Genomic DNA, 16536 nt, shown 5'->3' with positions numbered 1-16536 from the left:
GTAGCACCCCAGATAGTGCGGGAGAGGTGAGGTATATTCATTTTTTTTCTTCATCTCTAGCTTATTATCGGGGAAGGGCCTATATTTTAAGACCATCCTCCCCCCACCCGAAAATCCTTGCATGTTATGTTAGACTTTGTAGTGCTACAAAATCGGGGTATTGCCGTGAGAAGACACGGCGATATCGCACAGACCAGCGATGCGATATCACTGCGATTTTCTCGCAGCCATGCCATGTCGCCCGTGTGAAGGAGGTCTAACTCACATTGACTCACAGTACTGCTGACAGGCATAGGCCGCTGGGCTAGCTGCAGCCGGAGAGAAAATTAGAGGGGGTAGAGATGGAGCAAACTATGGCGCTGGACAGCTCGCTGCCACGTCTCAACTCCTCCAGGCCAACTGCATGTCACATGATCAGCACAGCAGTGCCGGGCCAATGAGGAGGCTCACTGGCACGGCTTCCTATTGGCTCTCCTACAACTTGGAGCAGCCATGGCTGAACTGTAAGCACCCACCCCGGGCTCTTCCACCTTGCATGCCAGTGTCTACATACTAATTCACAGTCCCACATAGTAGTAGTTGGGCAGGTAGGCTGCTGAGTTTCTTATACACAGGGCTAGTCGCATGTAGTCACTGACAGCAGCCAGACCACAGTGAGGTTGGCCCAGAAGACGACTCAAGGTCCACGGTTGGATTTGATTTCTGGCACCCGCGCGAAAGATCCGCAAATCAAGTTGCCCATAGGGATGCATTAGCATCCTCAAGACCGTTAAAAGCATACCGCTGTAATTTGTTTCCCGGCGTGCGGATCGCACGGGCAGGAAGAAATCGCAGCATGCTTTATTTTTCTGCAGATCCCGTAGGGATGGCTTCCATTGAAGTCAATGGAAGCTGTTTGATCCTGCAGCACAGGCAAAGCTGTCATTGTGGACGTGCTGCGGATTCGAGGGAAAGCAGGAGATAAAAAAATAAATAAATTGCATTGCACATGCATCCGGCACATCGGGCAGCACATCCAGACGCATCAGCCGTGCTGAAGAAAGAAGGTCCGGCCGGCACAGAGGAGACCCGTGGTCGATCTGGACAGGTAAGGTGGTGTCTCTCTGTCCATTTCTGCGGGCACGGCTGGATTCCGCTGCAGGATTCAGCAGATGGAATCAGTGCGTGCAAGTGGACATTGGGCTGAAGACTGCACACGACCGTCTAGATGAGCATCAACAAAATTCTATTGGAAAACAGAACTATTACTACCCCATGTTGTGTTACCTTTTTATTCTAGGTCATTGTACTAAAGCCGCAAAATCAATGCCACCATGTAAATTTACATGTAAAAACAGGTCATGAAACTAGATGTCATTCAAACAGATTTACCAAATTTAGGGCAGACTGACGCATGTACAAAAATGCATGCAACGTTTTTGCACTGACAACATTGCACTATTGCTCACGGGACAGCACATTCCACTGTACTTTTTGCGCTGTTGCGGACCATTCGCAACGAAGGACACTCCCAAGCCGCTATTTTAAAGGCTGTGCAGCCCAATTAGTACCAGATGTGTTAGCATTCCAGTGAAATTGCGCAGAATATTGTGTAATTACGTGGGCATCACATTATTGCACCCCCATAGACTCCTATAGGGCCTTGGGTGTGCAAATGCGCACTAGAGTATCCTGCCTTTGTTTGTTTTTTTTGGCATGCTCGAAATGAGAACACAAAAATGAAACACCAGAGTGAACCAATGGAAAGCAATGGGTTCTATCCTCTGGTGTTTCATTGTGTGAATAGGCACACAAACGACAAACACGCATTAAAAAAATTGCAGTGCTTACGGTGTATTCACATATGGTTAAATTGCGTTTTTCTGCTACGATTACAGCAGATTTGTGGCGAAATGCAGCAGTTTTGCCATAATTTAGCAAAAAATGCCATTTTGCTGCATTTTCATTGTGGTTGCAGAAAAACTGCTACTTCACAAATCATGTGATTGAACCTAGACAGGGAATGTAATGCAAGAGGGATTTTACCATCAGTCCCAGTTATCCATCAAAAAGAAAAAACAAACTGCTGACGTTCTCTACCATGACAGGTCCCCCTCCCCTACATGGAGTTTGAATTGAGCGGTTATTGAGTATGTACCCTCCTGGTTCATTCAATTTCTGGGAATTAAAAGGGTATTCAATGGGTTCTTGAAAAAAAATAAATAAACAAAGCAAATGGAAAGCTTTCAGCTTGCTTCCGATCCGTCTTTTTCAACTTAACAAATAGCACAGCAAATTACATTTTTTGTTCAGTTTAATAAACAAGAACCAAACAGAACGGAAGCGAAGTGAAATGCAGATCTGAATTGGGCCCACCTTGTTTTACAAAGCTTCAGGGATATGGCTTTACCTGTAATCTCTTGGTTCTTCATTGATATCCAATGGTCACGACTTGTACACTCCGCAATTTTACTGGTCAGGCATGCTCCGTGCCTTCAATCTCCATAATCACAGTTTGTACAGTCGAGAATGTGCCATCGTCAGTAACTGGCAAAAGGGCATTTTTGGGGGTGTAGTTTTTCAATTCCCCGTAGTGGATGTAGGTGAGAAAAAATAAATAAGGGAACTATTTCAGTTTGATGATTTAGATAGACATTTGAAATAATGGCAATAAGTAGAAATGTTCGGAAAATTTAGAAAATTTTAACCCAGTCTCAGGAATACCCCCTTGAAAGGAAGCCTGTCAAGATACGCTTGCAGTCCTAAATGGGGACAGCTTGTTCTAGAGCAGGAGGAGCCAAGCAGATTGATAAATACTGTTGTGGGAAAAGACTCTTTCTAACTTGTATTTTATTCATTTAAATCCCTACTCTTGCTGTGCATAAGAGTTCAGTGGGCGCTCCTACTCAGTCATTTACATCTAGCTCTGTATACATAGTCATAGAGGGAAGGCTGTCAATCACTAAGTAGAAGCAGCAATATCATTTAGAATAGGTCACACGGGTTCAACATTTATAGTTTACACCACAGTCCACAGTTTTAAGGGAAGATCTTTAAGTCAAATAACCCAAATGTTTTCAGGTTTCAACCGATCGGATACACATTTTTTGGAGAGTCCAAAACCTTCCTTTGTACAGGAAGCAGGTGAGATAAGCTCAGAATTTTGCATCAGACCCATCAGTCTGGTGTGCCATAAACACAGAACTGTCACAAAACTATTGATATTAGGACTCTGGATTTCAATAAACAGCTAACCTATGTAATACGGAAAATCATGCTAAACAAATTTGTCAAGGCAATTAAAGAGAAAAAAAAAAGTTCTATTATTTGAATCCCTGGCTAGGATCACTGCCCAGGTACAGAGGGCAATAATAGGTTACTAATCGTTTGATTGCTTTAATGTCTCCTTGATTCCTGTGGTAAGGTATGGTGTAAAGAAAATTTATCAATGCAATTTGTATTAATGTATGAAGTTGCAAAAAAAAAAAAAACTCTGAAAGAACTAATTACTGAGAGGGACCGCCCACTGGACTCCTAAGCCTAGAAAGTGAATTAAATCCAAGTTATACTAAATAGCAATCCGCTCAGCTCTTCCTGCTTTATAACTTGCTGCCGGTAAATCAAATATTTTCTAAGTGACAGATTTCCCCAAAACTATGGGAATTTAAAAAAAAAACAGAACTCCATAGTGCAGGAGGAGGACACTAGATCCAATAATGGCACCCGAATTTGTTGTGCTCGGCAAAACCTCACGGAGAACCCGTCAATGCTGAAGCCTGCCTGGACGAACCATATAGTCTGTAGTAGGAAGCATATAGGAACAGAGGTGGACAACCACAGAAGACAATCATTCACTGGGCAACATATTTGTGTCTTATACTAGCATCTTCATCAGGTCTTTCATACATAGCACGAATTTAAAAAGTCACAGGAGCCGCCGCCGGCTGACGTCATCCAGTCTTGTAACGTGACACATTAAAATACAACCGATAATAAAAGTACAGCTCAAAATGAATAGCAGTAAAAACAGACCACATTAAGCAACAGGTATTGTAGAGCGGTATATTTTATTAGTAGTATTTTAATTCATGTCGTGTGGTTATATTACATGCCTGATGGCAGATGCCGCCTGCTCTTTTTTTTTTTTTTTTTTTTTTAAACTTGACCCATTTGTCTCGTGCTATATGAACGACACATTCACTCTGACTTAAAGGGGTTGTCCCGCGCCGAAACGGTTTTTTTTTTTCCAAACCCCCCCCCCCCCCCCCCCGTTCGGCGCGAGACAACCCCGATGCAGGGGTTAAAAAAGAACACCGGACAGCACTTACCTGAATCCCCGCGCTCCGGTGACTTCTTACTTACCCGGTGAAGATGGCCGCCGGCATCTTCTCCCTCCGTGGACCGCAGGGCTTCTGTGCGGTCCATTGCCGATTCCAGCCTCCTGATTGGCTGGAATCAGCACGTGACGGGGCGGAGCTACACGGAGCCCCATTGAGAAGATAAGACCCGGACTGCGCAAGCGCGTCTAATTTGGCCATTAGACGGCGAAAATTAGACGGCAACCATGGAGACGAGGACGCCAGCAACGGAACAGGTAAGTGAATAACTTTTGATAACTTCTGTATGGCTCATAATTAATGCACAATGTACATTACAAAGTGCATTAATATGGCCATACAGAAGTGTATAGACCCACTTGCTGCCGCGGGACAACCCCTTTAAGCCGGAGTCACATAGACGGATAGCTATGTGGAATCCGCAGCAAAGGGCATGCATTCAATGGTATGCAAAAATCACTTTCCTTCACACTTGCGGAAACAAATTGTGCATTCCACTAGTGGAGAGGGGTGGGGGGGGTATTGCAGCATGCTCTATTGTGAAACGGACAGCCTCAATTGAAGTCAATGAAAGTTGTCCAACCCGCAGCTCGAATTCCGCTGCGGGATCCCACATGCGGAATCCTGACTGCTCGTGTGAGGCCAGCTTCACACACAGGAGATATTAGACAGTGTCTAATCAATTGGCTATACAAGGGTCTAGGTATCTAATCACAACATATACGAGTGACAGTGTGCTCCCCAACTGCCCAATAAAGAATTTCTTGCACTCTGGGTCAGGAAACAGTCAAGAACTAAGATTGTCCATTTCCACATCTGCCATAGAGATTGGAGGCGCAGAATAGATACTAGCCCATACTGCATTCAAAGTGAGAAGGGAACAGTGAAATCTGAACCCCGATTCTGGCAATCTGTGGGGGACACCGTGGATATGAGAGAGGAATGGTTGCAAAAATCATTTAAAGAGGGCCTTTCTATTTGGCTTTTTTTTGCATATCCACAGGCCATGCCCGAGACCCACACCTATCTAAGTTGTGACTCCCACTGCCCCTCGTCTAGCTATATGGGACTTACGAAAACAGACAGAGGGCTTCCAGTGATTGATTGTGGTCATCAATGATTTCTAGTAACACTTCTGGAAGCAAAGATCTTGAATACATAAGAAACTGATGCAGAAAGTACAGGGGGGGGGGGGGGGCTGAAAAGTAAAGGAAGAGTCATATAAAATGACAGTTTATAGGCAAGCTGTGAGGCCATATCATGAATAAGGCAGCCACCTTGAATGCTGCCATCATGGATTCAATTTCAACTTCACAAAAGGAAAAGGTAAGTGTGACACAAAAAGGTAGAGAAATTCACCAGAAAACAATGGGGTGCTTCATGTTCATGCAACTGTATTTTCTCTCAGGCAGAACGAGTGGAAGTCTTCCTTATTTCCGGTGAATGAAGTACTGGTATTACTGCAGAGCATTTCAACCAACGTCATGCAAATAGACTTCCCTATTACCCACAATGCAGTTGGATGACCAGAAGTCACTATGGATGTAGTAATAGCAGTTCCTTCAAAGTAAGACTCGTCATCTAGTCTCAGGAGTGTGGAGTTAGTCGGACAAAATTCCCTGAATTGAGGTACATCTATAAATGGACACTTTGCAAAACTCAAATGCTGTAACAACTTCCAGATAGAACTTGCAGAATTGGCGATACAGCAATGTCAGATAAACCGTTGTTTCCTTATCAGTGATGAGGCAGATTTACTAGTGATTGGTGAGGTCAAACAGAATCACCCAATACTGGTCGGATGTAAACCCTCACCGGACTGCCTCATGGGCACCCAAACTGTGAGGACCTCCCTTCATTGACCGAATATTAAGAGCAGAAAGTTAAGCAATCTTGTCAGATGAAGACGTGTTTTCTTCACTGCTAAGAGCTTAGGAAATGTTCTACCCTCCTATAACAAGATGGCGTCCTGCCTCATTAAGGATGTCAGAGACCATCGGACCCTTTTTAATCAACTATTAATGATCGATCCCTCAGGATGGGTCAATAGTAAATGCCAAGTAAACCCCTTTAATCCGCCAGTGACCACACAGCAAAAAAAAAAAAATTTTTTTAAATTGCTAGGCATTAACAGAATTGCTGAAGTTTGTGTTGTTTTGGAGGGAGCTCATCGGGAATGGGAGAAATAGATAGCCTTAACACTTGAACATGGGGTACAGCATATCAAATACAAGTGGTAGTCCTTAAGAGACCCCCAGCAATCCTGAGAACAGGATTGTGTGCACAGTTACTGCTCCTTTCATTTCAATGGGGCAGTTGTGCTCTTCATTTTTAATAGGACTGCCATTCCATTCACTCTTCTCCTCTCGGCAGCAAGACCCTTACCAATCAGGAACAGGTGATAAAACGTATCTTGGTACAACCTATTTATTCCTGTCACAACCCAGGAGGTACGGTTATTACTGGGTAATACAAGTTTAAAAAAACCTTTTCCCATATTTATAATTAAAAAAAAAACAAAACACACATTTGGTATGACCACATTCGTAAAAGTCTAAGCCATCAAAGTAACTCGTTTATCCTGCGCAGTGAATGTGTCAAAAAAAATAAAATAAAAAATACACAGCACCAAAATTGCACCCAGTCTCCAAGAAAAAAAAAAAAGAAGTGATCAAAAATAACTCCACACCCTTTCTTAAAGAAAGTAGTTTTAGCTCATTTCATTATGGTACACTTAATAGTACCATTGAAAAATACAACTCGTTCGGCAAAAAATAAAACTCTCAGACAACTATGTCGACAAAAGTTATGATTTCTTGAAAGCGGGGTGGGAAGCGCAGCTTCAAAACTGGCAGCTTTGGAGCAGCTTCGCCGCCTGCATTTTCGCTGCGGCTATCTCTCCCAATATATAGGAGAGAGGACGCTGCGGAAATGAAAAAAGAATTGACATACTGCGTCTTTCGTTTTCCGCGCTGCATTGCCGTTTCCGCGCGGCTTGGCTGCAGTGTGTGGGCGAGATTTTTGCAAAGTCTTGTCCACTTTGCTGGCTAGTCCCTGGATTAGGAGCCACGGGCGGAATTGCCATGTGGACATTCCGCACCGAAATTCTGCAGCAATTCTGTCCCGTGTGAACCCAGCCTTACAATGGCAGCCCTTAGGGTGTGTTCACAAAGCTAATCTGGATTTTCTGCAGCTGAAAAAAATCTGCAATAGATCCACACCCTTTGGTGCAGAACTTGACAAATTCTGCTAGATTTTGGTGTGGATTTATTGCGGGTTTTTACAGCTGTGAAAAAGCCACAGCAAATTAGTTGTGCGAGAAACACACCCATAGGCCTGCTGCACATGGGCGGATTTGCATTGCGGAATCTGAGGCGCGGGCCCACCTCCGGGTTCTGCAGCAAATACTATCCATAGCATGCTACAGCAAAACACTTTTTTTTACCTTTACATGAGGGGAAATCAATTGCAAGTTTTTGATCGCGGAGCAAAAAAAGCAGCATGCTCTATTTCTGTGTGACTTCCAGAAGTCAATGGAAGCCATCCGACCTGCAGCCCTTTCGCAACGACGCAGGAAAAAACAGGATTTGAAAAAAGACTGTACTGCCAATGTGCGTACCATCCGCAGTACAGAAAAAAAACAGGTACGCGCGAATGCTGACTAGGCACAGGGTCGGATTCCGTTGCAGCCTCCCGCTTGCAGAATCCGACCCAGTTGTGTGCAGCCGGCCTTAATGCTTGTCCACATTCAGAAAGCTAATGGGACTATTTTGTTCAAGCAGTTCTGTTACACTTAAAGGGGTTGTCCCGAGGCAGCAAGTGGGTCTATACACTTCTGTATGGCCATAATAATGCACTTTGTAATATACATTGTGCATTAATTATGAGCCATACAGAAGTTATAAAAAGTTTTTTACTTACCTGCTCCGTTGTTAGCGTCCTCGTCTCCATGGAGCCGACTAATTTTTGGCCTCCGATGGCCAAATTAGCCGCGCTTGCGCAGTCCGGGTCTTCTGTGTTCTTCTATGGAGCCGCTCGTGACAGAGAGCGGCTCCGTGTAGCTCCGCCCCGTCACGTGCCGATTCCAGCCAATCAGGAGGCTGGAATCGGCAGTGGACCGCACAGAAGAGCTGCGGTCCACGAAGCAAGAGGTTCCCGGCGGCCATCTTCACAGGTAAGTATAGAAGTCACCGGAGCGCGGGGATCAAGGTAAGCGCTCCGGTAAGCTGTCTGTACGTCCCTGCATCGGGGTTGTCTCGCGCCGAACGGGGGGGGGGTTGAAAAAAAAAAAAACCCGTTTCGGCGCGGGACAACCCCTTTAAGCAATTCTTTTAATACATTCTGAAAATGGCAACAAACCAAAGTTCCACTTTAATATGCTTTTTTAGGTATTTAAAACACTGCCCATTAATATTAAACACTTTACTACCGACACCCGCGGTTACGGCAAGTGGTCAGCAACTTGATTATCTGAGCACTTTGGAGTAATGTCAGGATGCCGCAATGCTACAACCCATCTCCACACTGGTGTAGATCGTGTGCGCTGCTGGTTCACAGACTTTACACAATACAAAGAACTTGTTCCATCAACAGCTGCTGCAGCAACTTCAGATATACAACTTTTATTAACATATAATGTATTACATAGGTATTAAAAAAAAAAAAAAAAAAAAACGCGCAAAAGCTCAAACCTTTGTGGACGAAAACAGCCCTGGCCCTCCCCCTAAATGACATGTGTCATAATAGATTTTAGAGTTTAGGCACTGGCGAACCTATTTCGGTAACTATTTCATAGACGAGGAGTAATTACAAGCTATAAGGCCATACAGAACACAATCAAATGGTCTGTGCAGAGTTCCATCATGGTTTTGGTCAAGTATTAGGCCATGCGGTGGGATTACTGCAGGCGATTCCCCAACGGAATACCCACAGCCATGCTGCAAGAATCCAGTGTGACCAAACTCGCAACTAAATGGTGAAGACCTGGCTGCGTTTTCACTTGCAAACAACTATGGAAGTCAACCCGTGTCTCAAAGGCTGAATACCGCAGAATAGTCTGTGGAATCAGAAGCTTTCTGCACTAAAGGGTTTTTTTTTTTGTTTTTTTTTTTGAGTCCCCCTTCGCAAGGCTTATACTATAAGTGTTGCTGAATTTCCGCAGTGGATCCTGCCTGTGTGAAGGATGGGATTTGGGTGAATAAAAAAAATTACTCATGTAAAAAATGCATCAGACCTGCGCTGTATGAGAAATAACTTGGACCGAAAGGGATCAATGAACAATTACATGGCTGAAATTACTATTACAGATTCTGATCACTTCATAACTAAAACACCTCTAAAGCCACCTGCACACGGGTGAGCACGATATCAGGCTGAGAAACTGGGCACGATATCGCACTCGCCAACGTGCGCATTAACGCAGGTGCGAGGAGTTTTCCTAGGGAAACAGTCTGCCATCACTTCTGTAAAGTAGCGAGGACCAGCAAGTGTTTCTTATTGTCTTTAATGGGAAACGTCGCACTACACTTGTGTGCACATCGCGCGATGCGTCTTACTAACCCACTGAAAACAGTGTTTTGGATCAACTCCTAGGATATAAATGTGGTCTAAAGCTCATCTAGAGGAGTCCATCCCGACAAGCAGTGGGGCCTCCAATGCAGCTTAATGACTCATTGAAAGGGCAGCATATCACACTGAGCCAGGTCAAGGGAGGACACAAATATTGTAGTTGCAGGTTTGGACAACACACACGAATATAAAAACACATATTTAGAGGCACATTGTTCAATTAAATACAACAAACCGTTCACAAAATTTGGAAAATGAGAGAAAAAAAGTGCCCCCATAAGTGAACAAAAAGTTGAGCTCTAGCGTTGGACAGAGCACTCTGTGTGCAAGAGCGGTCATGTCTGATCATTATATGTGGGAGAGCAGGTGCCCAAGGGCCACATGTGGCACCCGGACGGCTAGATGGGCATCACTGCTCTGAATACACCAATTTGTGGGCTACAACAGAATACTACATTTAGTCCCAGAGAGCATCATGCCAGGCAGGCTGTGGAGTCAGCGAGCCAAACCTCCGACACTTTTCCATTTTCCCAGACTCCGACTCCTTTATATATGACTCATGTTAAAGTGAGAAATTTACTGTATTAAAATGTTATCCGGCTTTTCATCGCCATCATCATAAAATAATCAAGCTATTTACATAGACCATAAAATATATTTATTGGAATACAATTTCATAACACAAAACAGTACTAAATTGTAACTATGTAAGACACTATGCGAAAAAAAAGAAACACAGTAAACATTTGTGCAGTCTATGAATTTGTTCTCAGAAATAGTATCGCCTCCATCAAATCCTCCTTCATAGATGACCTCAAATCTCATCTAATTCTTTTTTTTTTTTTTTAAAGCCAGAGTCGGTACATTTCTTCTGACTGACACCACAGGGCACTGACAGGAGCCAAAAACAAACGAGTCAAATATGCCAAAATGTACATGAAGCATACAGATTAAAGGGAACCTGTCATCAGGTTTGAGCCCCCATAAACTACGTTGTGGGGTTCAAAAGGGAGGGAACAATACTCACCGGGTTCCCCGTTCCAGAGCTGTCCTTGTGAAGTCGCCGTGCACGCACACAGTGGTCTCACTGCAACCAGTTGGGTGCATGCACTCTCCCATTCATCTCTATGGAAGACTGCACGCACACTGCCAGCTGCAAAGAGCCACGCTGAGTGCGCACAGCAACTTCACAAGGACAAAGCATTGGAATGGGAGATCCGGCAAGGATTAAACATTGCTCCCCGGACTCCTAGTTCCCTCACATCTGAGCCCCATAACATAGTTTTATGTGACTCAAACGTGATGACAAGTTCCCTTTGACATCTGGATACGGTTTCTTCACAGTATTCAAATGTGTATTCTACCACACCATTAAACTAAGTAAAAACATTTACGGTCATACACTTTTTTTGCATACAGGTGAACATAGTTAAATGGGAAAAAAAAAAAAAAAGCAGCATACCTCAGTTGTACAGCCCAAACGTGACATGGTTAGCGTCTAAGAGATATGTTCACATTCCAACTACAAAGAACTTAAATCAATTACATTATGACATCCTATTATGTCCTCAAATGTGTGTCAGTTAAGAGAACTCAAAATTAATCATGCAGGCAACTTCAGATCAAACTCAACAAGGGTTCTCAAAGTTTCCCAAGTTCCAAGCTTATCTAGTAGAATGGCATGAGCCACAACTAGCAATGCATATCAATATCTTATTAGAACACAAGCACCACAGTATAACCCCAAGTCATTTAAGGTGCTATTACACAAGTGCTAGCGGATACTGCTAACACCATTTGGTACTAATCCGGACTGTACTTCTAAATTCAGCCCAGCAAATATCTGGAAAGCGCAAGCGCTAGAGGCAGTCGTCAGTGCCCATGCCCTAAGGCCACTCTCACACATGCGAGGTTTACTGCGATTACAGCGACATTTTGAACAGCACAGTAACCGTGCTGCAACGCTCCTATTGATTTCAATGGGGCCTTGCAGAAATGCACTTGAAAACGCCGCGATTTTCAAGTGCTGTCTGCTCTATTTTGGCCCATTTTTTAATGCACCTCATCACCTATCACAATGATTGGGTGCGGTAAACCGTGCTGTGAACGCTGCGACATGCGTTTGAAAACTGCGGTAAAAATAACAGCATTTTGCCAACATGGTGTGTGAGAGTGGCCTTAAGCTACAGAGATTTATCTGTCCAGCTAGGAAGAATAAGTGATTATTAATCAGTTTCACCTCCTTTGGTGCAAATAAAAGTGACAACAGGTGCAGTGGAGAAGCATCAGCAAGATAACTCCCCAAAAAGTAATGCCGATACCAAGACATGGGCCGTTACCATAGTAAACGTTAACAAGTAGAGCTGAACAAGGCCATAGAAGCACATCAACCCAGCATCCATACTGGTTCCTGCTTCTTGTAGTCCAACTCTGACTGCTTAAAGGGGTTGTCCCGCGCCGAAACGTTTTTTTTTTCTCCAACAGCCCCCCCGTTCGGCGCGAGACAACCCCGATGCAAGGGTTAAACAAGAACACCGGACAGCGCTTACCTGAATCCCAGCGCTCCGGTGACTTCTTACTTACCCGGTAAAGAGAGGCCGCCGGGATCTTCTCCCTCGGTGGACCGTAGGGCTTCTGTGCGGTCCATTGCCGATTCCAGCCTCCTGATTGGCTGGAATCGGCACGTGACGGGGCGGAGCTACACGCAGCCCCATTGAGAAAAGAAGAAGACCCGGACTGCGCAAGTGCGTCTAATTTGGCGATTAGACGCTGAAAATTAGACGGCTCCATGGAAACGAGGACGCTAGCAACGGAACAGGTAAGTGAAAAATTTCTGATAACTTCTGTATGGCTCATAATTAATGCACAATGTACATTACAAAGTGCATTAATATGGCCATACAGAAGTGTATAGACCCACTTTGTTTCGCAGGACAACCCCTTTAAGCACCTCAATTGGCATTTACTAGTGAATGCCAGAATTGCCATGTCTGCCATTGGTGAAAGTCTAGAGACAGTGTGGTGATGATCCAGGAAAACTGGTTTGGCAGTATATCACTGTTGGTTTGGAGAGGCATATCTCTGGAGGCCTGCACAAACCTCCATGATGGTACCCAGCAGTCAGGCCTCCCTCACACAGGTGTTCAGCAAAGCGATTTTACTTTCGCTTTGGGCCGCAGCTTCTTGTGGCTCACAGCTGGGTGCAGCATACCTCATCATTGACGAGATTCGTTAAACACCGAAAAACAAACACACTGCTCGAAGCGGCTGTCTGAGAGGCTCCATTGAAAGCAATGGGAGCGTTATACCACGATTAGCGCAGCGCTGAAAATGCCACGTTATTCATGGGAAAAAAGCACCTGTGAGGGAGGCTTTAGGGTACCTTCACACTTGCGATAAAAAATAGTGTAATGTGAGTGTGAATGAAAACTCAGAATTATAACAACCAATGATTTTCAATGGTTCCATTCCCATTTGCGATGTTTTCACTCATGCAATGTGGAGTGATGATAAAAAAAAAGAAAAAAGTCGCAGCATATCCTAACTTTAGCGCTTTGCTTTTATCTCCCATGTTTCCCTATGGAGCCATTTTATCGCAACGCATGAAGTTGTAATTTTCATGCAATGCTATTCAACATTAGAAACTCCTATCTATTGCGAGCAAAATCTCAAAAACATCTCAGCCACTTGCAAGAAAAAGCATTGCTAACACTTAGACATAGCTTTAAAAAGGGTATCTGTGGCCACCATCTAACCCCTAAAACGAACATGTGGAGGGGGTGAAAAATCAATTACTGCTAATGCCTTCTTTCCCTAATGACCTACGTACGTCTCCAATTGGTTCCGAAGTTATCTGGTTCCACCTGCAAATGAGGAGAGGAGCTCAGCAGCTCATCACGTACTGCCAGGTGATGCAAGGAGCCATGAAGGGAAAGGGGTCATGGTTAGCTCTGCAGCCTCTTCTCAGCATATCTGTATACAGTGTGGGATTACTTTGGAACCCAATTGTGGAGGTACATGGGCTCAGTTGGAAAAGATGGCAATAGGAGTTACTTATTTTTTGATACCCTAACGGCCAATGAAGTTAATTTTTGGAATGAAATGGTGGTGACAGGTTCCTTTTAAACTAGTGCAGTGGGCCCTGGGTTCCTCCTGGTGCAGGACAAAGTCCGGCTTCATGTGGCCGGAGTTAATCCAATTGAGAACCTCAGACATTCTAAATCAGCGTGCTCCTGATCTAGGAAGAAATCCCCATCTCATCAGGAGTATGTTATACAGTAAATGAACAACCAAACGATTTCTTGTATGAACAAGTCAATGATGTATCTGCCTGTATAAACAGGCTGACATAGTTCACTCATTCAGATGGACTCAAAGTGTTCCCTTAGTTTGTAAGCAGAGCGTATACAAACGTAAAATGGATATACAATGTGTATGCTATTGAACAACGAGCCGATTAGAACAAAAAAATAGCCAGGCAACAAGGGCTCCATTATACTTGTGTGTCATTCTTACTCCCAACAACAGTTTGGATGGGATTTATCAATGAAACCGATGAACTGATCAAGAAGAGGTTAACACGTTGGATGTGTCTGGCATATCTATAAAAAAATTATATATATATATATATATATATATATATATATATATATATATATATATATATATATATATATATATATATATATAAATAAATAACCAATCATCTTCTGGCGGGCAGGGTGTTACTACTACAGGCTTCTGTTGCTAGGTGAATGTCTGTGGAACCCTTCTGAGGTGGTACGCCAGCCAGCCTTGGGGAAGGGTGGATTCGGTTCCAGTGGAATTTTTTCCAGCAAGTTGTTCAGATGAGACAAGGGTGTCATGCCATTTTTCGTCAAAAACTGCTTACCACTCAGCGCTGTGTGGGCAAATAGGTGACTGGTTCTTCCATAATGACAACGCACCTGCCCACACAGCGCTGAGTGTGAAGCAATGTTTGACGAACTGCATGACACCCTTGCGTAATCCTCCGTATTCATCTGATCTTGCTTTGTGCGACTTTCTTTTACCAATGCTTTGAGCAGCGAAAAAGGAAACCATTTCACAGTTAAATGTTCATATGGAAAAGACTAAAAAAAAAACAAAAAAAAACCCCCAAAAAACTGGCCAATTGATTGGCAAAAAACAAAACCAAACAATCACTGGAGCCAAGTGTAACCTTCAACAACGCCGGCATACTGACTCAGAAGGGATCTACTGACATTTCACGTGGCACTAGAAGCCTGCACTAGGAACTCCCCACCCACCTGGAGATTCCTGTTTCTTTGGGGTATCCCTTGTATATTATACATAATTTTTTGTTTTTTAATAGGGCATAGCAGATGAATTTATGGTGAGCCATGGATGAAGTGGGGGCACATCTTACAAGTAGGCAGGGAGACACAAGGTTTTAAACAGGGGCAGAAGATGATGATGTTGCTGCTATGCAGTGATCATTTTTGCACCTCACTAGAATATATTGCACACAGTTTTTTGCTGTGAAGCCCTGTCACAGTTACAACCAAAAGCCATCTGGAGATTTCATCTAGTTTTACATACTGTAACACCTCCACATGTCTATCCAAGTAAACCTAAAACTCTAAGAGGCCAGCTACACAGCAAATTGTCTGCTGCAGTCACAAGCAAATCATTCTAATAGGGAACACTAGTTCAGACAGTGTTTAAAAACTTTCCCTACATTTTAAGAAAGACCAGTTGATGTATGGAGAAGGGGTGATGGAGTAGCATCGGAGGAGCATTGTTCTACCCAGGTTTGCCTTTACATTGCCATAGTTGTGAATACTAAATCGTTTTATCATGGTGCAGGATGGTTCTAATTCTATAGGATAACACGGACAAAGTCGCAGATCCAAAAGATCAGCAGCATTGTATGCTAATATGGTTTCAAGCTACAATGGCCAGGAAAGACCATTGTTGTATTTACTACATCCTGAGGCCTTTTCATTTTAATGGACCGCTGCTTTTTATATATACGGCATACTTCGTACTAGGACAAAAGAAAATATTCCCTAAACTGGTTGTTCATCAAGTTGTGTCAACTAAGTGAGAAAACTGTACAGGAACTAAACCTCTAAAAGTACTGTAGCTGTACAAATATAGCATATTTCTGATGAACACAACATTTGAAAATAAATTGTCTGCCATATCCAGAAGCAAAGAATAGTCTGTCAGTGTTTTTATTCAGAAAAACACACTTCTGATATAACAAGTGTGTTGTCATCCTAGCAAGCAACAGGAGGAAGACTAGCTACAAGTATTGGATGGCTCACTAATTTGTAACATTCAGTGACCAGCACTAACACGTATGGATGCTTGCAATATCTGAAGCTCTTGGCACAATATTTGCAATTACCTGGTCTGGGAGGGAAAATAAGTTATCTACCTGAATTGAATCAATAAGTGAAATACAAATTGTAGTGGGCAAAAAGTGGTAAAATTGAAGAACAGGTCAGTCATTAAGCCAGAGAGGTTGTGAATAAACTTTAACAGATCAACCATGTGCCAGTTATAAGCTATTATGCAAAATTGCATCAAAGACGAACAGCTTCCAAGTCTCAAGTTGTTAGTAGTGGAAATTCACATCATACCCCCCCCCCTCTGGGTTTAATAT

General features: G+C 43.5%; 1 protein-coding gene across 4 annotated transcripts in view; it reads right to left on the bottom strand.

Moving 5' to 3' along the window:
- AHDC1 (AT-hook DNA binding motif containing 1) overlaps positions 1 to 16536 on the bottom strand; it is a 127296-nt gene that overhangs the window by 36644 nt on the left and 74116 nt on the right. Inside the window, exon 1 of one of the 4 annotated variants that reach the window (XM_066572733.1) lies at positions 2390 to 2426. The exons of the other annotated variants lie outside the window; for them this stretch is intronic. Within the exon in view, the coding sequence (XP_066428830.1) occupies positions 2390 to 2411 (22 nt within the window). The 5' untranslated portion in view covers positions 2412 to 2426. Of the gene's footprint in view, positions 1 to 2389; positions 2427 to 16536 lie in introns of those variants that run through there. 4 annotated transcript variants of the gene reach the window in all.

This window comes from Eleutherodactylus coqui, chromosome 1 (genome assembly GCF_035609145.1).
Source record: "Eleutherodactylus coqui strain aEleCoq1 chromosome 1, aEleCoq1.hap1, whole genome shotgun sequence".
Taxonomy (NCBI): Eukaryota; Metazoa; Chordata; class Amphibia; order Anura; family Eleutherodactylidae; genus Eleutherodactylus; species Eleutherodactylus coqui.
The sequence above is the reverse complement of the archived record's forward strand: the minus strand, read 5'-3'. Positions and strand labels throughout refer to the sequence as shown.